General features: G+C 34.6%; 3 protein-coding genes across 5 annotated transcripts; 1 reads left to right on the top strand and 2 right to left on the bottom strand.

Annotated features, from left to right (window-relative positions):
- Positions 1-244: 244 nt before the first annotated feature.
- On the top strand, positions 245-8567 carry LOC126720262 (ABC transporter D family member 2, chloroplastic). Its single transcript, XM_050422583.1, has 9 exons — positions 245-928; positions 1014-1081; positions 1956-2282; positions 2377-2541; positions 5229-5457; positions 5966-6195; positions 6334-6658; positions 7389-7660; positions 8101-8567. Exons 1-9 carry the CDS (start codon positions 445-447, stop codon positions 8284-8286), a joined length of 2286 nt encoding a protein of 761 aa, XP_050278540.1. The 5' UTR covers positions 245-444; the 3' UTR covers positions 8287-8567.
- Positions 8568-9624: 1057 nt separating this feature from the next.
- Positions 9625-16882, bottom strand: LOC126720261 (uncharacterized). 3 transcript variants are annotated; one of them, XM_050422580.1, is made up of 22 exons: positions 16729-16882; positions 16101-16245; positions 15414-15493; positions 15029-15115; positions 14848-14898; positions 14639-14756; positions 14500-14556; positions 14335-14399; positions 14093-14176; positions 13934-13984; positions 13752-13814; positions 13597-13643; positions 13385-13454; positions 13236-13298; positions 12057-12146; positions 11937-11975; positions 11584-11811; positions 11386-11471; positions 11116-11164; positions 10923-11003; positions 10680-10773; positions 9625-10226 (listed from the first exon to the last, which is right to left on the bottom strand). In XM_050422580.1, the coding sequence occupies exons 2-22, from the start codon at positions 16216-16218 to the stop codon at positions 9952-9954; spliced, it is 1896 nt and encodes a 631-aa protein (XP_050278537.1). In that variant the 5' UTR covers positions 16219-16245; positions 16729-16882; the 3' UTR covers positions 9625-9951. The 3 variants fall into 3 exon arrangements, with proteins under 3 accessions (XP_050278537.1, XP_050278538.1, XP_050278539.1); XM_050422581.1 differs by having other exon boundaries at positions 16738-16852; XM_050422582.1 differs by lacking the exon at positions 16729-16882 and adding an exon at positions 16458-16686.
- A 768-nt stretch (positions 16883-17650) lies between these two features.
- Positions 17651-20959, bottom strand: LOC126724488 (DELLA protein GAI-like). Its single transcript, XM_050429001.1, has 2 exons — positions 20899-20959; positions 17651-18312 (listed from the first exon to the last, which is right to left on the bottom strand). Exons 1-2 carry the CDS (start codon positions 20957-20959, stop codon positions 17651-17653), a joined length of 723 nt encoding a protein of 240 aa, XP_050284958.1.
- Between the last annotated feature and the right edge of the window lie 2471 nt (positions 20960-23430).

Below are 23430 nucleotides of genomic sequence, written 5' to 3'. Positions count from 1 at the left end.
ATGGTTTTTTAAGCTAATATCATACATTTTTTTGGCCTTCAAGAATTAAAAGGTTATCTTATGTATTTTAATAATGACAGGCCAGCAAATCAAAGTAGGGAAAATTTGTATAGATGGAAAAAAAGAGAGGCTGAAAATGTAGAGAAGATGTGAGGGTGGCGTGGCATATCTAGGATCGCAAAGAGTTAAGACAAGACTTCCCCCATGTAGTAGCAGATAAAGATAATTGGTTGATAGATAAACAGAAGAGAAAAAGTTTAAAAAGTCAAACTAGAACTCAGAGAAAGCAACCGGAAGAAGGAGAGAGAGAGAGTTTGTACTTTCTAGCCTAGCCTAGGGGACAATCTTACAATGTATTGGTTGAAGAACAAAGAATGGCTAAAATGAGTTGCTTATAATTTTGTAGGTTTTACCCAGAAAAGAAAAAGAAAAAAGAAAAGAAAAATGATGGGAGTTGGAGTTGGAGTTGTACAGACACAACAGGCACACAGTCTGTCAACCATGTGTTGCAGTTGCACAAACCGATACCAAAACCAAAAGCAAAGTAAAGTAGTAAAAGTTGGTTTCTGTTTCTCTAGACATTCATCAACAATTATGTCCAGTGTTACCAATGTTAGGAGTCGACCCAGAAGTAGGAGGAGGACCAGTTTTGCCACCAGATCATCATCATCCAATGACTCTTCTTCAACCTCAACCCCAGAGTCAAATGAAAAAGAAGAAGTGGATAACAACAATAATAGAAAGGGCCCTGATCTCAAAACGCTTGTGAGGAGATTCTGGAAGGTGGCAGCCCCATATTGGTATTGTGAAGAAGACAAAGTCCAAGCCAGATGGCAGTTGGCGGCTGTGTTTGCTCTCACTCTAGCAACCACAGGCATCAGTGTCGGCTTCAACTTCCTCGGCCGTGACTTCTACAATGCTCTTGCCAGTACTTTCACTACTACTTTCTAACTTAACTACCATTTCTTCTCTTCTCTATTATTACTATAACTGTTTTTTGTTAACTTTTTTAGACAAGGACCAAGAACAATTCACGAAGCAACTTCTGTATTACCTGGGTGCCTTTGCTGGTGGAATTCCGGTGAGCACAATTTTGCTCCACTTTCTTAGGTATTCCATTTCCATTTCCATTTCCTCTGCTAATACCTACCTGTCTTCTTTTGAAAAACGATTTCCTGCAATGTTGTTTAGTATAGTTCATAATTTAACATGAGATTGGTTTTACCTTAACTTGTCAACAAAACCCTATTGGCCTATTACTTAATGTTATGTGAGTGAGAAGGAAAAACACTCCCCCTAACTTTTAATGTCAAACACAGTTCAATTAACTTGACATTTTTCATTACTTAGGAAACCCCATCAATTCAGCCCTCTGTTCTAGCTATTTGAATGCATTACAAACACCCCACACAAAAGAAAAAATAGAGCTTTGATCATAACTACTTGTTTTGAACAAATTTGTGATCTACTCTTCCTTCCTCAATTATTTTAAAGTAAAGTCTTATTTTTTCTAAGTGATCTCTTTATGAATTCTAACACCCATCTGCATAAATTATTCAAGTACAGACATAGAACTTGAAATTGCCATTAGATCATGGAAACATGGGATTTGTTTATTTTGCAGTTTTTGTTTGGCTGCATATTAGAGATAAGTATCCAATTCCACATATATCAAACATATTTTTTTGGTAAGTAAAAATTTTTTATTAGAAAAGGAGATGAGAATGACACATAAATGGATATATCAAACATATTCATAGAAGTACCGGTTTGAAAATATTAATGAACCGATTGGTCCTTGGGGTTTTCCTATATATGAGCAGCCACTTCTATCCATTTTCTTTGCCACCATAGAATTCGTGTGCAGTATCTTGCTATGTTAATGCCGTTGCCTTCCTTACCATTGATCTAATCATATTTATATAATTGTCCCATTATATGTTGTTGTTTTACAGTTTTTTGTATTGAGAGATTATGCAAGAGACACTCTAGCTTTGAGATGGAGGTCTTGGATGACTAGATATTACATGGAACGCTATCTGAAGAATCAGACATTTTACAAAATTCAATCACAATCAATTATTGACAACCCAGATCAGCGGATTGTTGATGATCTAAGTTCCTTCACTGGGACAGCCCTTTCTTTCTCTTTGATACTATTCAATTCTGCTGTAGACTTGATATCATTTAGTAACATCTTGTATGGCATCTATCCTCCACTGTTTATCATTCTTCTTGTGTATTCGATTGGTGGAACAGCTTTAAGTGTTTTTCTTGGAAAGGTGAGTACCCTATGTTTTCGACATACAGTAGAATTTTTCCCATAAAGAAGATACCAGTTTGACTGACTGGAGACTGTTTCACTACTAATTTCAGGGTTTGGTGACTCTAAATTTCTTGCAAGAGAAGAAAGAAGCAGATTTTCGTTATGGACTTGTACGCGTTAGAGAAAATGCTGAATCAATTGCTTTTTATGGTGGCGAAGATAACGAAATGCAACTTCTGCTGCAGCGCTTCAGAAGTGCTTTTGAAAATTTGACTGTATGGATGTTTTCACTCTTTTCCTTATGCTGTTTCCATTTTCCTATAATTAAAAATGGCCTCAAATTCCTATTTTGGCCTGGTTACCTATTTGGGTTTTCTTTTTAGTGGAAGGAAAGTTTATTCCATAGCAAAAGTAATTTGTGTTACCAGTCAAAAAAAGTAATTTTGTATTCCTCATTCACCAACGAATTGGAGTTAGAGCCTTAGATATAAGCATTAATATTGAGGGTTTTGGTGGCTTTGGCTCATATGGTTCTCTCATATAGGAATAGGAGATTTTTCTTAAAAGAGCATGAGTGGGTTTCTTTGAAGAGTAGTTTGGTAGTTCTTTTGGGGTTGAAAGATGAATGCATGTGTGAGTTTAGAGTTTGTCTATTGTTTGAGTGGGAGAGCCCAATTGAATGTATTGGGGCTTTATAATTGTGAGGGTCTTTTGTGAGTTTGCTGGTATTGAGAGTTATTTTTGGGTGAGTGAGATATTGAGATTTGAATTAGTTTGGGTTTATGTGGGGTTTTGAGTTAGTTTGTGTTTGTGAGATTTGGTTGAGTGTGGTTGTAATATATATTTTTGATAGTGGAGTTTGGTTGGCGTTGTTGTATATGTAAACATGGAGTTTGCCAAATGACGTTAAATTTCATTGTCTTATGCGGATGATTTTATTTATTGTTCATGTGAATGTACTTCCACTAGCCCCAAATTCCAAACCAAGTTTTGCTATATTGCAGTCATATGCTTTTGATTTGACAACTGCTTGTCTCACACCTTGAATATATGCTTACATGATTTACATCATATATTCTTGCATGAGGTTGTGGGAGGGGGAATGCTATTATTCTCTAGGAAGTTCCATGATTGAAGATATCATTGATGTTAACTTCAACATCAAGGATAGTTTGACACTAGGTCTTTCTACCATGCGATTCGAGGAACTCAGGATTCTTTGTTTCCTTTGAAGGGTGTTGGGAAACCAAAGGTTCCTAAGCGAGTGGCTTTCTTTTTGTGGACAGCTGGTCATGGTTAAATTTTTACTTTGGATAATCTCATGCTTAGGGGTCGCTCTTTGGCAAATCGGTGTTGTATGTGTCGTTGTGATGGGGAGTTGGTGGACCACCTTCTTCTTCATTGTCCTGTTACATATACCTTTTAGACTTTTATGCTTCAGGCTTTCAGTATTCATTGGGTTATACCAAGATTGGTAGTGAGACTTTTATTTTGTTGGCATCAATGGCTTGTGAATCATACTTCAAATATTTGGAATTTGATTCTAGGTTGCTTGATGTGGATTGCTTGGCTGGAACGAAAATGTCATTCCTTTGAGGACACTGGGAAGACTTTGGAAAAGTTAAAGGTTTTGTGCCAGTGTAGTCTTTTTGAGTGGTCTTGTTGTTGGGGTTTTATTGATTGTTCTTCTCTCTTTGAGTTTTTGTTTTCTCTGAGATTAGTTTCTTGATTTCCCTCTTTTTTGTTGTTTGTTTTATCCTTTTCTTGTTGTTCATCATCATGAACAACTTGTATTTTTACTTTCTATTTTCATTAATAATATTTCTTTGATTACCTATCCAAAAAAAGAAAGAAAAAGGATAGTTCTTATAACAGAAAACGCCACTGAGGTTAGGGTCATTTTGGTTGACTTCAACATCTATACAAGTGGTACGGTCAGCTTTATTCAAGTGACCTAGCTTTTGGTTAATTTTTTGTGGTCAAATTTTGGCCTTAATCTTATGGAACTGTTAAGTTGGTATTGATTGCCTTTCTTCCCCACGGAGGGAAACTTAATTTTTGGAGAACTTGATCTCAATCTTACTAGGTAGTGTTTACAGCCGGCAAAGCTCTTTGCAGACAGAACTCATATTTGTGCTTCTCTTTGAAGCGACAACTATAGACTTTTCCAGCCCATACACACACAACTCCCCTATGTTTGTATATACATAATGTGACTATATGCCCAATATTGCCATAAAAACAACATTATTTATTGAATTTCTTGATGAGAATTTCTCTTCTTTTATGAACATTTAGTGACAGAGTATAAGTATTGTTAGAAACCATGTTACACTTTCGTGACCCTCACTCAATGAGATCAAAAACTCTTATCTGGTTGTAGGCAGCTAATATTAAACTTGTAGTGTGTTATCATGTTGTGATACTTTGAATATTTGTGAACTCATTTCACATAACTTTATTGCTGGATATAATTTATTTGACAATGTGTACTGTTAAGTACCCTACTCATATACTAACCACATATGCATTTTATTTATAAAGTTTTCCATATTTGCATCTATGATTTTTGCTATTAATTTTCATAGATTATCAAATTGATATTGATATTTCCTTTGATATTAATACCTTTAACATTAAGTGTCCATTTGGTATCCTGTGGTTTTCGGTAGCTTATTGCTAAATGTGAGACAAAAAGATAAAAGTTGGCTTAATTTCAATTTTTTTTTTTTTTTTAAAACATAGACAAAAAGCAAAAAGCATTTTGCTTTTTTTCCAAATGGACACTAATCAGGGCCAAAACATTTTACTCTCCCTACTTTCCTTTTTATTGGTTCTCATCTAGCTTCTCATTGATTATCAACTAATTCAAGTTTTTATTATCATGTTGAAGTCCTATTATTTAAATGATACCTGTGGTCCACTCTAAAGGATGGAATACTTTTATTGTTTTTCTTTGCAGCAATTGTTGATATCTTCTAGAAATCTAGATTTCTTCACCAATGGCTATCGTTACCTCATTCAAATTCTTCCTGCTGCTGTTGTTGCGCCCATGTACTTTTCAGGAAAAATTGAGTTTGGTGTCATTAATCAGTCAGTATCTGCTTTCAATCATATCCTTGGAGACTTCTCTCTCATTGTTTACCAGTTTCAGTCTATCAGCGCATTTTCAGCTGTCATTGATCGACTAGGTGCTGTACTTTGGTCCTTTTTTTTCCTTTTATAATTAGGCTCCATTACATCTTTGAGCAATTACAACACTGTTAAGTGAGCTACCCATGTGGCCCATAGTGCTTGGAAATCTCAATGAAAAAGGGATAAGATACAAGATTTGGGGAAACATGGGTGCATTTTTTACTCTGCTATAGATATACCATGTCTGGAAAGCTTGCTGTGCTTATTCTTATCCCTTTGGGTTCCTGGAGTTCACCATGGATATCTAGTGTAATGGGATAAAAGCATGTCAATGTCACCGTGTGAGATTTTTTTTTTCCTATACACTTTTTTTTTTCAGCTATTATCTGAAAAAAAAAAAGTCACACATTCATAAATTTATCAATGATTCAAGGTATTCTCAAATGTGCGATCCATTTCGCATGACTTGGTGAAATTGGGAATCCTCTATGGGGTAGCCGTAGATCTTTGAATTTGAATGCTTATTTACCTAATGATAACAGACTTGGCCCTCCACATATGCAGGTGAATTTGATGACATTTTAGATAGCAGCAGCTCTAAAAGTCTTTCTGACCCCTCAGAAGAGATATGTCTTGTATACAATAGTGTTAGAAGTTCACCTGTACTGGAGTCTAATGGATCAATGCCCAAAGACAAGTTACTGGATATAGAGAATTTGACCCTACGGACTCCAAGCAAAGCTACACTGGTTAGAGACTTATCATTGGTGATCAATGAGAAGGATCATTTGCTGGTGAGTGGTTTGTTTTATTTTATTTTTTTATTTTTGGGGGGGGGGGGGGGGGGGGGGGGTTGGGGGCGGGGGATGGGACTAACCTCTGCAAGCTTATGGGTGTTGAAGACATATACTGGTATGTACCTGTGCTAACAGGTAACAGGGCCTAGCGGGAGTGGTAAGACTTCCTTGTTAAGAGCTTTGGCTGGTCTTTGGAGTACTGGAAGAGGAAGAGTCACATTCTATGTAGATGATGGGCAATATCCTCAGTCATCAATTTCTTCAGATGGGGATCTTCCTGAAGCAAATACAATACATGATACACATGGGGAACTTAAAAGACACATAAATAGAAATTCTAGAGGCATATTTTTCCTTCCTCAAAGACCGTATATGGTTTTGGGAACACTTCGTCAGCAATTGCTTTATCCTATGTGGGCTGAAGATGCAGTTGCCAACTCAGATAGTGCTAAACCAACTGGTATGTAATTATTTTTTTATTTTTTAATTTCAAATGTTAAAAACTATAGTAGATAATATCTCTAGCATTTTCTGCTCAATTCGTTTGTAATTTGAAGGACATTTGAACAAGAAAGTGGAAATAAAAAATTCTTAGTTAAATATATATGGTAAATGGTAATTGATGGATCTTTGCTATAGGATATTGGATTATGATCAAAGAGTGTTAGACAATGATTGTACAAAAAGCTTACCTTGATAAGAAATGTGTTCAACAATGCATTTTAAGCTTATACATTATAATTCATCTCCTAAATGTGCAAGCACATCCAACACCATGAACTAAATGTGGGCCCTCCACAGAGTCATAAACACTGAAAAATAATTAGAACAAACAGCGGTTACTTCGATTATTAGGATTCAATCTGAAGACTTCGTTGATAGCCAAGGCTCCGATGCTCTGTTTTAAACCGCTTGTCCTAAAAGCTTAAGCTATTAGAAAGTGGACCAACAATGTATATCAAACACATCATACATTGATGTACTAACAAAGACCTTAAGAGTTCAGATACCTCTATGCTTTCTATATTAGCTTATACACTAATTGACAAAAAACATGCCATGTTGATTTATCTAATTATTATATTGAGTGATTTTATATCCTTTGGCTACTCATCTTTGCCATGTATCAAGTCCTTTTTGTTTAAGCATTCTCAAGTTTGATGTTTTGAGTGTAATCAAATTTGTTTCAGGTTTACTGCCTTTCTTGATGCGTGCACAAATCTCAGGAAATGAAATTGAGAAACCTATTAAGCCCACAAACGATGATCTAATACAGGCCTTAGAGGATGTTCGTCTTGGCTATATATTGCCTCGTTTTGGTAGTCTGGATTCAACATGTGAATGGTCTAGTGTTCTTTCACTTGGAGAGCAGCAACGACTTGCTTTTGCACGTCTTTTGCTTTCAAAACCAAAATTGGTTCTATTGGATGAATCTACCAGTGCTTTAGATGAAGCCAATGAGGTATCATGGATTTTTAATCTTCTATTTTACAATGCAAGTTTTATTTTTAGATTAAGGAATGCACCACATTGCTTTATTCTCCCTATGTGGGAATTGAAAGATGTCTTTGTTTAAAGTAATATACCTTTCCTGTCCAGTAAATATGGATCCTGTGGACTACTAGTTAAGTGATTTTTTAGGAGATTCCAAGTTTTTTACTATATGTGTAAATACTAGACAAGGAGATATGGATCCACTGGAAGTATGGAAGAAATTATGGTGGCGGAATTGCTGTTTGCTTGTACTCCACACATGCAAATCAAACTTGTGTGTACATTTGAAGTCAAGACTACTAGGCTGCTAATATTTCAGGCAGCCAAGAGGTTGTTGAGTTGAGTTAAGATGGCATGATCCCTCTTCAATTCAACTTGAGATTTTAATGGTTGTGCTTCTGTTTGCAGGCTCATTTATACCAGCAGATTGGAGCAGCAGGCATCACATATATTAGCATTGGCCATCGGCGAACTCTTTATGACTACCACAACAGGAACTTACGTATATCCACAACAGACCCCAATAATATGCAGCACAACTGGCACATTGAATTGATTAATCGTGACACTGTGTATAATAAATTGAAGCTATAATTGTGGGTACGCAGCACAACTGGCACATTGAATTGATTAATCGTGACACAGTGTATAATAAATTGAAGCTATAATTGTGGGCTTCCTGGAAATTATTCAGTGTTGTTTGCTGTCTTTTGTAAGGTGGCTTCAATGCTCCAAAATGGGAAGGAGAATTCTAAATTGAGATTTGTACTTGAAAATGGCAGTTGAATTACCTGGTCATATACGTCCATGCCTGTATATACTTATAGCCACTATGTTTTCAAGCAGTTATTCAAATTTTCCTCTTCCACTTTCAATGAATTCTCTATTTTCCACCTTAACGTCTCTAGTGGCTTAACAGAGACCTAGATGGAGTCCCACCTTTATCATTATTTCTTTGTTCTTTTTAAAAGTGGGGTGAGGATTTCGTATTCCTTTCTTGGACGGTTGGTCCAAGATTCTAATGCCAAGTTTTTGGTATTGCAAATTCTGTATCATCGAGTTCAAGGGAGATGGCTTGACTTGGGGTCCCAAATTCTTCCATCCTGTCTTTTCATGTACTGTTGTAGGTTAAAATTTCAATGAATCAGGTCATTAATTATGATATCCAGATTGTGAGTGTCTAATTGGATGAGTTGTGTGGTCATGTGCTAGATCCCACATCGGACAAGCACTAGGTTGTCTAATTGGAAATGAGTGAGTGTGGGATAAATGCAACACGTGCGGCGGACAAGCAATAGGTCATTTAAGCTTATATATATGTGATTAAGATGAATTCTTGAAGGAAAAATCATTTTTGGATATGATGCTCTCTCATATCGAGACAAATGGTATCGAACTTGCAAGCGCCATGTGTATGGGGGGTTACCTGACGGATAGAGGGCAGGGGGGGCCTAATGGCTCCTCGGCCTCTGAAACAATAACTAGTCCTAATTTAATATGAAAGGGTGGCCCTTAGAGGGGCCTAGGAGCTTTTTTCTATAGAAAATCTGTCCCTTTAACAACCATATATCCACCTCATGTTTCTGTTTTAAAATTGACACTAGTGGCCCTTACAAGGACTCTATTAGAAAAAATGTCCCTTTAACAAACCATATATCCACTTCATGTTTCTCTTTCAAAACTGGCGGTACTGGCCCTTAAAGAGGGCCTAGGAACTAGTTTCTATAGAAGAAAAAAAAAGGGGTCCCTTTTAACAACCATATCCAATTTTTGTTTCTCTTACAAAACTTCAAGTTGCAAAAACTGTTCTATGCCATGCGACTTAAAAATCAAGTAATGTTACTATTGCACATTTGCACGTACACTTCCTAGTGATTTTCAATCATGGCAAAAACGTATAGTCGATGCATAACAAAATATATATAAAAAAAAAAAAAAAAACGATTTGCTCTCATGTATTAGAAACTAGTCCATACATCTCTTTTTCTTTTCCATAGCCAGCAAGTTTTGTCCTCGCGAAAATAGGAAACTCAGTCCAACAAAATTAATTTTACAACTTCAGCATATACTTCTTGGAAACATAAGCCGTCATTCAAAAGACTTAACCACCACCACCACCACCACCACCCCCCTCATCCAAAAGACATCTCCCAAGCTAAAACTTCTACCCATCCTCAACAGCTGTACAGACAAAACCGATGGCTACCAAAAAGCCCTTTTGAGAGAAGGACGCGTGCGGAAGAAACTGCTATAAGAGAATCAGTAACTTCCTTCCAAGTGCACGCCATTACCATTGCCATGACCATTGCTATGACCATGACCATTACCATTGCTATGACCATGACCATGACCATGACCATTACCATTGCTATACACACCATGTACAGGACCATTGGAAGACTTAATTGTGCCTCCATTTATGTGGGTTTTCACCATTGAGTGTCCATTACTCATCCCATTGGTCACTGACTTTCTTATGTGCCCATTATCATGTAGAAAATTCTCCAAGTTCTTACATGCTGCTGCAATTAGTCCTGTAAACATGACATAGAATTTATATCAGCCCATTATTACAGATGCACATTCATGAAGTAAAGCCATTGAATTCTAGCCATTTAGTGAATAGGGCATATTTATACTTTTATAGCAAACATAAATGATGACTAACAGTACATAACGAGGAAATATTTCTATTTGCAGATGCTACATGAGAAAAAATGAACAAGTATAGTCCCATTTTTGGGGACCAGGCACAAAGGTGCATATTTTATATGCCAAGTGTTCACAAAGGTGCATATTTACTATGTAGATGATGAAGGTTGGAAATAATCTATAAATCAATGCATTGTTGACATAAAGTACTGGCTCAACCTTTTAGTAACAATCACCAACTTATCAAATAATTTTATTAGTACTTGCCTTGCATCAGCACTTGGTTAAAAGGGAGAGAGATGCTAATGAAATCAACAATTGGGATTTAGAAGTACCTAAGAACAGTGCAGACGGTTTCCCAGGTCTTGACTTAAATTCAGGATGGAACTGAACACCAACAAAGTACGGATGACTGGGCAACTCAATAATCTGCATTCATTATACCAATAAAATGCTCATACTTACTATAAATAAAAATAAATATGAAGTTGAAGAACTGAAGATTCTAGTATCTGGTTCAACCCCATAAAGTTAATTTATATAGAATACAGTATGACATCTCCTGCTACAATACTTACCTCCATGCGCTGACTAGTTTCATCTTTGCCAACAAATGATAGACCAGCATTTTCAAGTTGTGATATCATATTTGGATTGACCTGTACACCATCAATAATTTCTAGTGACTACTCAATCAGGAGTGTAGTATATACTGCATCTTTTTGATAAAGAGTGTAAGCCTTGACCATGTAAGACAGTGGAGAAATTTACCTCATATCTATGCCGATGTCGCTCATCAACAAAATCTACATTCCCATACCTAAACATAATTCCAAATCATATTGCCAGGTTAGAGCTGAGAATGTTTGATGAGGATCCATTTATATAATCATGTGATATGGTGTTATCATAAGTTCCTATATGGAGAAAAATTATTGAATACAAAGCACATTTATCATTATTAAAGGATACCCCAAGCAAGTTGTGAAGTGTGAGTGGCATATGAATTCATGCAATCTTAAGTCAGTCTGAAGTCCTTACAACTTTGCAGATATGCAATCAGGAACATTGAAGTAAGTCCTCCTTGATCCCAGGCGCATAGTACCTCCCATATGAGTTTTTGAACCCTAGTAAGTAGTACAGACACTAGCTTAACTAGATTGAACATTGATTACCATACAAAGATTTATACACACACAAACACACACACTTAACTTAAACTCTTTTACAATTACTTACCTCTGGCATAAATATTACACAAGGATTTGTTGTTTCAGTATTAAACTCAGTACTGTCGGCATCGTGCAAACCAAGAACAGATTGTGCAAACTCAATGACAGCAATTTGCATCCCAAGACAGATACCTAGGTACGGAACATTATTCTCTCGAGCATATTTTGCTGCAAGAATTTTCCCTTGCACTCCTCTATCACCAAACCCTCCTGGAACAAGAACACCATCAGCACCCTGCAATGGAAGACTGTTTAGAAGGGTAATGGGCAAAATAAATCTACATTAATTTATAAATTCAATGTAATGTACATAGAAACAGAAGATTATTATAAGGCAATCAATTCTTCAAGTAGAATCACCTTCAAAAGATCCCATGCTGCCTTATAAACATCAGGGGCCTGCAAGTATTAGGAAATAATAGTCAATTTGTAAATCATTTACAATAAACAAGCATAAGATAAGTACAATTCAGTACCCACCTCTTTTGCAGTAATGTTTTCAAGTTCTCCTGCTGCAACCCAATCTACAACAAGCTTCCTGCGGCAAGCAACAGAGGCATGCAAAAGAGCCTGGAAGAAGAAGCTATATATTATGACCTGAAGTGTCACAACTTTAGAAGCATGAAATGTATGGTTTTTTTATTGGTCACGCACAGACCTAGTGGTTCTTGAACCCACGATTTCACCCTCCATCCCATTATTATGAGCTATAGCTCCGTTCATTGGCATGATGAGTACAAAAAATAAATAAAGAACACTTAATACATACAAAATGTATGCATGACATCCATGTAGCATGAAAGAATGGTATATTGTAAAGGTTTATCTTTAACCCTTGCAGCCAGATAACTAAGGCAAATTGTTTATACATATCTTTAACCCTTGTGTGCGTGCACAAATATGCCCAGTAGCCTTATTTCAAGTGTAAATTGAAGGACAAATCTGTCCAGTTAAAATTAAGAAGGTTGCTATCCTGCACCAGGAGGTGGGGAGCATATAAACCGTAAACACACATCTGAAATATGGACCAAGTAGGCTGTTTCAAAATGGTGTTACATGGATAATTGTTCCACAAAGCTACAGTCATATAATCCCTAAACACGCATCTGCTGCAATGAGACAGTTTGAGTTGCATATAATAGTTACTAAACTGTTGAAAGTATCTATATTGAAATATTAAATATAAATATATGACCATACAAAATGTGAAACAATTAACTTCAAATGATAATCTATCCTTTAATGTTTACAAGCTTTTCTAAAAGTATAATTATGTGTGACCCATTATTGAGCAACTTCATTAGAAGAAAAAAAAAATACCCTCAACATTAACAAGCACTAAATAGAAAATAAGACAAATATATAGTCATGTATCAAAAGGCAAATTTGCACATGCATACACACCGGGGCAGATACACAATATGTTATTTCAAATTGTACAAGTAGTTAATGCAAGTTGTAGAAATGCAAATACTATTGCTCTAAATTAATTAGATTGGATGCAGAACTATGATAAATGTAAGAGTATGTTTGGAACGGAGGGAGATGGGAGAGGAGAGGTAAACAAATAAGTAACACATAAATATGACATTGAAAAAGATAATTATGATAATTAATGGAAACTGGATTTCCAAATCATCGAACAATAAAGCAACTTACCTTTAAAACAGAGAGGTATGCATCTGAAAGGCCAGTGTATTTTCCAACCATGGCAATTCTAACCTGTAACATAGATGGAAGTTAGAGCATTATTCTTCACATTATTCAATAAATCAATCCAAAGCATATATGAGACGCTTGAGACCCACAGGCTTGTGTAACGTGTCAGAAACTTTTGTCCTCACAGTCCATTCCTTTAAAGCAGGCTCTCTAGCAACACTGGAAATTATAGAAACGTTAATGGGCCACAAGATAGACTCTTAAACATTGTTGACAAAATTTTAATCCCATAAAAGAGATGCAGTGAAAGAAGCAAGAAACAGATTACACAGCAAAAATAGAGTGAGTTAGAAAGACAAACCCTAGAAGGTTCAGCTCTTTCAGGATTGCTTCATGTGCCTTCTGATCCTATTTTAGAGAGAGAGAGAGACAGAGAGTGAGAGAGATTTTCAATTTCTTGCCGTGCAACAATTATAACCACAACCAGTTTCAGAATTGATAAAAGAAATTACTTACTCTTAATAGCAAGGGAATGTGCCATATGTTTGGAACATCATAGAGAGTGACAATATTTTCTGCCTGTAAATAAGTCAGTTCTTCTTAGAATAATATTGTAACTAATGGTTTAGAGAAATGCAAAGGAAAGAACATCCAGCACACGCGCATATGCATATGTGCAAGTATCTAGGTGATTTTACCGGCACATGGCAAAATTGAGCAAGTTTCCCCTTAACATTCTCATCAAGTGCCTGTCAAAACCATAACAACAGAAAAAAGAAAGAAAGAAAGGATCTTTGAGACTACTGCAGTCAAATTAAGTTGCTGAAAGAAAAATAAAGTGAGGGAAAGAAGGAAACCTTTGTACTACGACAAGCAAGAATATTTGGTGTCAACCCCATTCCTCTAAGTCCCCGAACACTATGCTGGGTAGGTTTTGTTTTCTATAAATTGAAAATTTTGAGCACTCTATTAATTAAAGCCATGCTGTTTTTGGAAAATATAAGACAGCAAAATCAATGATTCTATACTCAAGTGCAATTCACATTTACAAAACTTAGAACTAGTATGCCCCACAAATAAAAAATGATGTATTATATACCTGCTCACCAACAACATTGAGAACAGGGACGAGGCTGACGTGAATTAAGCAGAAATTACCAGGGCCTAATACCAGAAACACTTGGGTAAAACCAGCTCAAATAAACTCAAAACAATTTTACTTACAAGAACCTGCAAAATTAGATGATGCTCTCATTGATCTTACCTACACGGTAGGAAAATTGGCCAAGCGCCTCAATGAATGGCATAGATTCAATGTCACCTGCATCAAGACAAATTTATTTTAATATTTATAATAACAAGGGAAGGGCTCATCTTAATACACATAAAATATTTTAACATACCTATAGTTCCACCCAATTCAATGACACAAACATCGGCTGGACCTTCTTGTCCATCCACTGGTATTTTTGCAACACGCTCTATCCACTCTTGAATGGCATCTGTAATGTGTGGAACAACCTAGAGTAAAGCAAAGGGAAAAACAAAATTCAGAATCCATATAATAAATGGAAAGCTTAGTACAAGGAAAGAAGTTGAATGTCAAAAAGACCTGGACAGTCTTTCCAAGGTAGTCTCCTTTTCTCTCCTTCTCAAGAACAGACTGTTAAACATCAAGACAAAGAATTAAAGACAGCAATAATTCTCTGGGATACTGAGCTCACATGATTTTTCATACTAACTCAAATTGGTAGACTTCACTACAAACAGTGGGAGAATTCATTTCAGTATACCTGATATATTTTTCCAGTTGTAATATTGTTGTCACGGGTTAACTTAACGTCTAAAAACCGTTCATAGTTTCCAAGGTCAAGGTCCACCTTCAAAACAAAACAAAAAATCAGTCATATTCTTTCTATAAAATGAAAACATGAAACACACACACCCTCCTTAGAGAAAGCATAGTAATCAGAACATCAATGCATGTGCTTTCAACAATAGGAGATGAACACAGATAACCCATAAAACCAGTGAAAGTATGGTTCAAAGTAGAATCAGAACACTCTTTGGCTTGCATTTATAATTCTATTTAGGAAAAGCTGATATTTGGTATGCATTTGTTCTTTCCCACCCTGTATGATAATAGATGAACAGAAAATAATCCAGAATTTAACTTACCTCACCGCCATCGTCTAAGACAAATACCTCCCCATGCTCAAAAGGAGACATGGTCCCCGCATCGGTGTTCAGGTAAGGATCTGCATGTATGGAACCAATTTAGAACATAATAAGAATAATGCAAATATATAGTTTGAACCTTTTCAAGCCACCTCCCTCCCAATACCTCACTAAGGTTTGGACCAGCAATGAGAAATGACCCTTTTAGTGACATGTAAAAGAGAGAGTGCATTAAGCATGCTTGACCTGCATAACCTTTTTTTTCAAGAATTTGGCATTCAAGATGGTAAATTTAAATTAAGCATCAACACTTTTAACAAGATAATGGCACTCAAAGGATTGCCATTTCTATGAAAAATTAAGAATTTGATTCCTTACAATAGAAACATTGGTTTATATTATAAGCAAAATATCTATTTGATGGAAATGGCACCATAGACCTCTGAAAAGGATTACTGGAAATAGATGGTCTTGGTATGCATAAGCTTATAGCTGCTTAATATGGTTGTTAAGCCAATCCACTAATTAAAAAACTTCATTAGCAATCAAAAGTTAAATAAGAAAAGGGGCAAAAATCACCATATTTCCATTATAATTAATATATATAAAAAATCCCATTTTTGTTTGAAATCCAAATGCAAAGCAATGACTGTAAATGAGAAAATGAAGAATGAAAGAGTGGTATACCAATTTTAATTGAAGTTACACGAAGTCCACAAGCTATAAGCAGAAGTCCAATGCTACTAGCAGTGACCCCTTTGCCAAGACCGCTTACTACACCACCCGTCACCAATATATACTTCATTTTCTCTCTCTCTTTTTATACCAATTCCTTCCAAACGAAACCAAACAACAACAACAATCACAATAACACAAAATTAATTATTACACAAACTCTAAAAGCACACAACCCAAAAAACAAAAAACAAAAAACTGGTTTAGAATAGCGGTGGTTTAAGTAATCCAGAAAGACCCAGTTCTCCCTTTGGGATTTTATATACAATATTATCAAACAGAAAGTCTGAACGGAGAGAAAAATGTAACCTTGTTCACAATGGCGGTTTTTACAAAGTCTACACTTTTTTTCTTTTCTTTGCGGGGATTTGTGGAGCGTGTCTCTCTCTCTCTTTCTCTCAAAAAGAAAAAGATTCCGCTTTTGAATAAAGATTAATAAAAAAGAAAGACCAAAAAACGAAAGAATTGAGACAAGAAAGTAGAATTGGATTCAATGAAAGTAATTTTGGAACCGCGTTTTTTGTGTGTTAAAGCTTAGTATTGTACCAAGAAAGAGTTTGTCATTAGTACCCAAACCTACCTTTGTTACCTTTGTTTCTGTGTCTTTCAGTTTTTGAGTTCAGAGATGAGTTCACAATCTCTCTCAGGCGGCGGGCTCTCAAACTCTAGCTCTTAAACTCTCTTCGCTCTATTTTTATGCCTCCTCTTTTCTTTTTTTTCTTTTTTCTTTTTTCTTTTTTCTTTTTCTTATAAATACAAAAAAAAAACAATATCAACCTCTTGATTTTTTTTTTCTCCTTTTTGTTTTTCTTAAATAACTCTAAAACCACAAAAATATCTACAAAATATTTCATTGACTAATTATTAATATAAATGGAAAAATATTACTACAATAATAGATCTAAATAAGAACTAATAAAAATTTATTAAAATTCCCAACATAACATTATTATTATTAATATAAATGGCAAAATAATACTATAATAGATCTAAAAAAGAACTAATAAAGTGGGTTTCAGTTAATTCAATTGGTAAAATTTTTAATGGTTGTATAAAAGATTTGCTATTCAATCCTCCCTACACCAAAAACTGATTGGTGTCTTGATCTGATGATAAAAGAACTATCATCAGAAGTGGACGCTATAGGTTGAAACTTTCTTAAATAAAAATTAAGAACCAATAAAAACCTATTAAAATTCCTAGTATGGCATTATTATTATTATTATTTGTCATTTTTTTTACTTACTAGGGTTTCTTCCAGATTCGCTCTTTCTTGGCTTTATTTTATTAAGGGATAATTACAGTAAACCCACCAGTGTTTAGGCCCGTTTTCACTTTGCCTACCCGTGGTTTAAAACTTTACACTTTGCCCACTTGAACTTCAATCCGTTACCCATTTGTTACCCACCTCTCCCTTTGTCGTTAGAAAAACATATTTTTAAGGAAAAACAAACATAACAAAGATAAAAAAGTTAGAGTTTTTTATTGCTTAAAAACTGAGTTCACAGTAACAACCTCGGCTGGATGCCAATAGTTTCGGCCAATTGCGTCAACTTCAAACCCACTTGCTGTAAAGCATCAGTGTTTTCCGATTGAGATGGGCCAATTCTGGTTAATCGAAAAATCGGTGGCCCACTAGGCCTTAATGCAAGCGCTTGTATTAGTGCTGGCCATTGCATCCCTTGCTTCAACCCAAAATCGATAACGTGTACACTGCTAGTAGTAGTGAATGCCTGGAGTATCGCTTGGTTAGCTGTGAAACGAGCGAATTTGAGGTGAGGACAGGTCTCATAAAAGTGCATCTGCAACATATCAAGCATGGAAGCATCGAGGCAATCTTGTGGGTAAATTCTGTAAATTCGAAAAGCTAGAGCTTCGGCAAAATAAGTAGCGACTTTTCTCATAGCACGAGCTTGAGATGCCGTGAGTAAATTGATGATCTTGACGAGAGCACCCGCGAGCTCCAAGTTTTCATTTTGGACTGCTTTGGCACAAGCCATGAGTGTGTGCACGAGTCGAACACCGGTCTCTTGCGAATCCACAAGAACCACTGGCTGGGTCTGCTCACACACATTCGACGAGGACAAAGATGAAGAAGACGGTAACAGCGAACAAGACCCAGTTGAGGATTTGAATCGCTTTTGACTTCCTTCACTGATATTCGCTTATGGGTACACAATAGAACCAGGAACAACTAAGAGTACCCCACTTTGTTCTCATAGAAGTTCTTAAGCAATAAGAAACCCTAATTTTTTGATCTTTGTTATGTTTGTTTTTCCCTAAAAATATGTTTTTCTAATGGCAAAGGGAAAGGTGGGTAACGGATGGGTAACAGATTGAAGTTCAGGTGAGCAAAGTATAAAGTTTTAAACCACGGGTAGGCAAAGTGAAAATGAGCCTAACCACAGGTGGGTTTACTGTAATTATCCATTTTATTTTATATTTTCATAGCTTTTCTATAATTGGTCTTTTCCTAAAAAGATTTTTCAAAGTTGGAAGAATCAAAACAAAAGGAAGCAGATATTGTTAAGTGTTTGCATAGAAAGACAATTAGAGGATGTTATGTTAGTCACATAGACCAATTAGTCATTGATTCACACGGGACAAAAGGCAAACACATGAAGTCCATTCCATGCCTTAGTGTTACCTCTAGAGACTTTTTATATTATTATAGACTATTTGCTCAAAAAAAAAAAAAAGTATAGACTATATAGTATATAGTATATAATATTGTTGGCTTGTTGCCTATCTAATCTAATCTAATCCATGATGCCTACCCAAAAAAAAAACCCAATCAGCTAAAAAGGCCATACCCCATGCTTTGCCAGGCCCTACTTTTTATTTTACATTAGTTTTTAACGATGATTTTCTCTACCATTTTTAACATTATCCCTTACTTAGGTTACATCATATTCTTATATTATATACTATTTTTTTTGTGCCTCTTTCTTGCAACTATTTGGATTGCCCTTGCCTTCCCTGTTTCTGTTTTTTACTTCTTATCTTCAATTTCAAATAGTTTTTCTTTAGTTATTACTTGAAAGAAAATATATTTTTAAAAAATATATATTGACAATTTTTAATGTAAAAACCTATCCTAAATCTCATCTCACCTTTTATTAATCAACTAAAAAGTAAAAACCCACGCGCATTTGCAAAATTAGTCATTAGTTTAAGATAGTGAATGTGCCATTATCAAGTTCTATGTTGAATATTTTATTAATCAAATCTTATTGAAAAATTCAATTGATACGAAGCTTTGATTTTCATCATTATTGTATGATTTTTTAAAATGTTCTTTTGATACTTGGTTTAGGTTAACTACCTAAAAAATTAAACAATATTTTAAGGATGGTTATAAATTATAAGAACTATAATTTTAAAAGTATCAAATTAAACCGTGAAAAAGACTATTACATATTACTTCTTATAGTTTGGTTTGTTCTAAATTGAACCTTTAGCTTTTAAAATTGTATCAATATAAATATTGCATTTTTATATGGGGGAGGGTTTAAATGTGGAAATATGAATTGCAATAATATTTTATTGAATATCTCAAAAATATTGAACTGAGGCACAAAAATTAGTGTAAATGTGTCTGAGGTAGTCTGTTTATAGGTTCATTAGGTCTCTTGATACTAATAGCGTAATTATTTAGATGTTGGAGTTACATGTTATAATGGATTTGAGGAGTTTTAAAGAAGTTAAGAGACCCAATGGCTACTCCAATTTTTTTAAGAGAGTTTTAACCTATGGCGTTCACTTTTGATAATTGCTTTTTATCATCAGACCAAGATACCAATCAGTTTTTGGTGTAAGCGGGGATTGAACCCCAGATCTTTTATACAACCATCAGAGACTTTACCAGTTGAGTTAACTGGAACCCGCAATGACTACTCCAATTATTAGGTCAATGGTTGTTTATTTTTTTAGATCATGGGCCTCCCAAGATTAATTACCCAATTAATTAGATGTTGGAGTTATTTGTTTTAATGAGTCTGATGAGGAGTTTCATAGGAGTTAAAAAGGTTTAATGGCTAGTCCAATTAGTGGGTCAACGGTCACGTTTTAATTAATGAGTGTGATCAAGAGTTTCAAAAGAGTTAAGAGGCCCAACGACTAGTTTAATTAGCGGGTCAATGGTCATTTACTCCCTTAACTATAGTGCCTAAATGGTATTTTCATACCTCCTCTTCACATTCCCCAATGTGCGAGGGTTAGACCCATTTTCTCCTACATTACACAAACTCAATAAATCTCCACACTTATAAATAATGATTCTCTCTCTCTCAATGTGAGATTTAGACTAAAATATTAACTCTTCAATAACCATATGTCTAACTCTCACACTTTTCTCACTTTATTTGCTAATTTACCGTTTAATTTATTTACTTAAGGCTAAATTATAAATTGCATCCTCTAACTTTCTTAAAATTCAATTCAGCCCTCTATCTTCATTTTTATTCAATTTAATCCTCCAAGTTTCAACTTTATTCAATTTAGTTCTCTTGTTAGTGTTCGTAAAAAAGCGCAGTGAATAACCCTCAAAATGACATTTATTCGTTTTTTGGTTGTTGATTTTCTTTAAATTAAATCATCAAAACTCATTTCTTATTGCAATTTGAAAGAAAAAGGAAAAAGGAAAAAAGTAATTAAAAAACCAATCATGTAAATAATAATTGAGTTACCCACTAGGGAGTGTTTAGCTAAGAAGTGAGGTGAGTTTACTCTTGTTCTCGATGCTCTAGACCGGAAACCACAATCATTGTTCTCCGGCCGGTACTGCCCTTGGGCACATGAATTCTAGACATCTCTATCGGGCATTTTTTCCTTGGATCTTTTTCAATTTCCCTCTATTTACTTGGCTCCAAAACAATTTAACTAGCAAACTCCAATTGTCATATTTACATACTTCGGAACATGATTTTTTTACGTTTGGGAATTGACAGGTTTGGAAATCAAGAAATGAATATGTTTTCGGGAAAACAAGTGCTTAACATCCCCAGCTTTCATATCAAACAATCCATAAGCACCTTTTATTACAATCAATATGGTAGTTAGTGTTATAGGAAACCAGGAAAAAGCCAGAGGTGGGGGCATCCTCCAAAACAAGTGGGTCTACACGAAAAAGTGTTCATATATATATATATACATGTTTTATAGAAACATTTCCTATGAAATGCTTCATATATAGCCAAGAGTCTATATAGCACATATCTTATGAAAACATTTTATGAAATGCATGGCCTTATGAAGAGACCAAGTGTTCATATATGTATGAGTTTTATAAAAAAAATTTCCTATGAAATATATTATTGGTGTTTAAGGTGTAGCAAAGTGTATGAAATGAATGGCCTTACAGACTTAGCCAAGTGCCCACACACATCTCTTACGGAAACATTTTATGAAATACATGCCCCCTTAAAGGCTTAGCCAGGTGTATGAAATGCATGAGCTGAAAGGCTTGGTCAAATGTATGAGCTTAAAGGGCTTATCCAAGTGTATGAAATGCTTACCCTTTAAACTTTAAAGTGTAAGAAATGCATGGCAAAAGGCTTGGACAAATGTATGAGCTTGCTTAAAGGGCTTAGCCAAGTGTATGAAATGCATGGCTTTAAAGGCTTAATTAGCCAAGTGGTTCATCCACGTCTTCTATGGAAACATTTCCTCTGAAATGCATAACTAAGGCTTTGCCTAGTGTTCATATACATGCTTTATATGAAAATTTCTATGAAATGCATGGTAGCCAAGTGTCCATACACATATCTTATGGAAGCATTTTATGAAATGTATTGCCTTAAAGACTTAGCCAAGTGTTCATGTACGTGTTTTAAAAACATTTCCTATGAAATTGGTTTGCCTTAAAGGCTTTTTAAGTTATGAAATGAATGGCATTAAAGACATATCCATGTGTCCATACGCATCTCTTATGGAAACATTTTATGAAATGCATCGCCTTAAAGGCATAGCCAGGTGTATGATATGCATTGTCTTAAAGTTTGTTATCATATTCTACATCAAAACTTCGTTAAAATAGCAAGAAGTGCGTGAGCCTGAAAGATGACTGTCATGATAAAATAATGAGTAAAATACTTACTATTTTTTGTAACTGTCATGATAAACATGTTTCGTAACTGTTTTTTTCTCATTATTTTATATTTTAAAAAATAATTTTTTATTTTTAAAACTAAAAATCTTGTTTGACAATCCATAATGAATAGAAAATAAAAACTGTTCTCAAAACTTAATTTATGAGGAAAATTAAAAACATGTAAAATTTGTTACCAAACATAGCCTCTTATTTCTTTCCTTCAGAAAAGGATCTTTGTTCCATAGCCAAAATTTTTGTAAGTTAATGTTCAAGAGAAGAAAATATGTCTTGTAATAGAATGCTATAATAGGACACTGGCTATATAAATAGAGAGATGACTTAGAGATTTAAAAGAGGGAAGTGAAGGAGAAAAATAATGCTTAATATTTTTTCTTAAAAGGGTGAGGTTCTCTAAACAAATTGTAACATTATATTGTTTTGTGGAAAAAAGGGCCTAATTGTTAAAATTATTGTGTAAACTGTGATATAGAAGGATATTGGTATGTGATTTAAGATTTGTCCCACATTACAAAGTTTTTGAGAATATATAAAGAAATATAAACGGCAACAATAAAATGTTTGAGGGAATCTATGAAAATATGAGGTATATGATTAGGATCATTTATTTTATTTTATTTTATTTAAGAAGATGGGTAAGAAGAAAAGGAACAAAAAAAAAAAAAAAGGAAAAAAAAAAAAAAAGAAACAAACTTCTTTTCTTAATTTGAGAGATTACCTGATTTAATTAAATGTTAAAAATAAATTAATCCTTGCTGTGTGTGGGGAAATATTTTTTCTTAAGTGGATCATTGATTTTTTATTTTATTTTTTAAAAATCCAAATTATTAGTAACTATTCTGGATTATCTATATTGTTATTTAATGAGCTTTTTCTATTTGGATTCCTCATTTTTTTTAGTTTAAAATTGCCTCTACACCTTTATATTTAAGTAGAGACAAAATTAAAGAATAATCCGGTAAAAATACAATTCTAATACCTACTAAAATATTGCCTAAAAAATAAGATCACTTACCTGTTAATTTTCAAATTATTTTATCAATTTATAAATTAGATTCTCAAAATAAAAATTATATATATATATATATAAATAAAATAAAAACACTAATTTTTTTTTTCTAAAAAAAAATCTAATCGCACGCGCGTAAAACGCGTGTAATGATACATCTAAAT

This window comes from Quercus robur, chromosome 4, assembly GCF_932294415.1.
Source record: "Quercus robur chromosome 4, dhQueRobu3.1, whole genome shotgun sequence".
NCBI classification, from domain to species: Eukaryota; Viridiplantae; Streptophyta; class Magnoliopsida; order Fagales; family Fagaceae; genus Quercus; species Quercus robur.
This window is presented reverse-complemented; position numbering and strand designations above follow the sequence as displayed.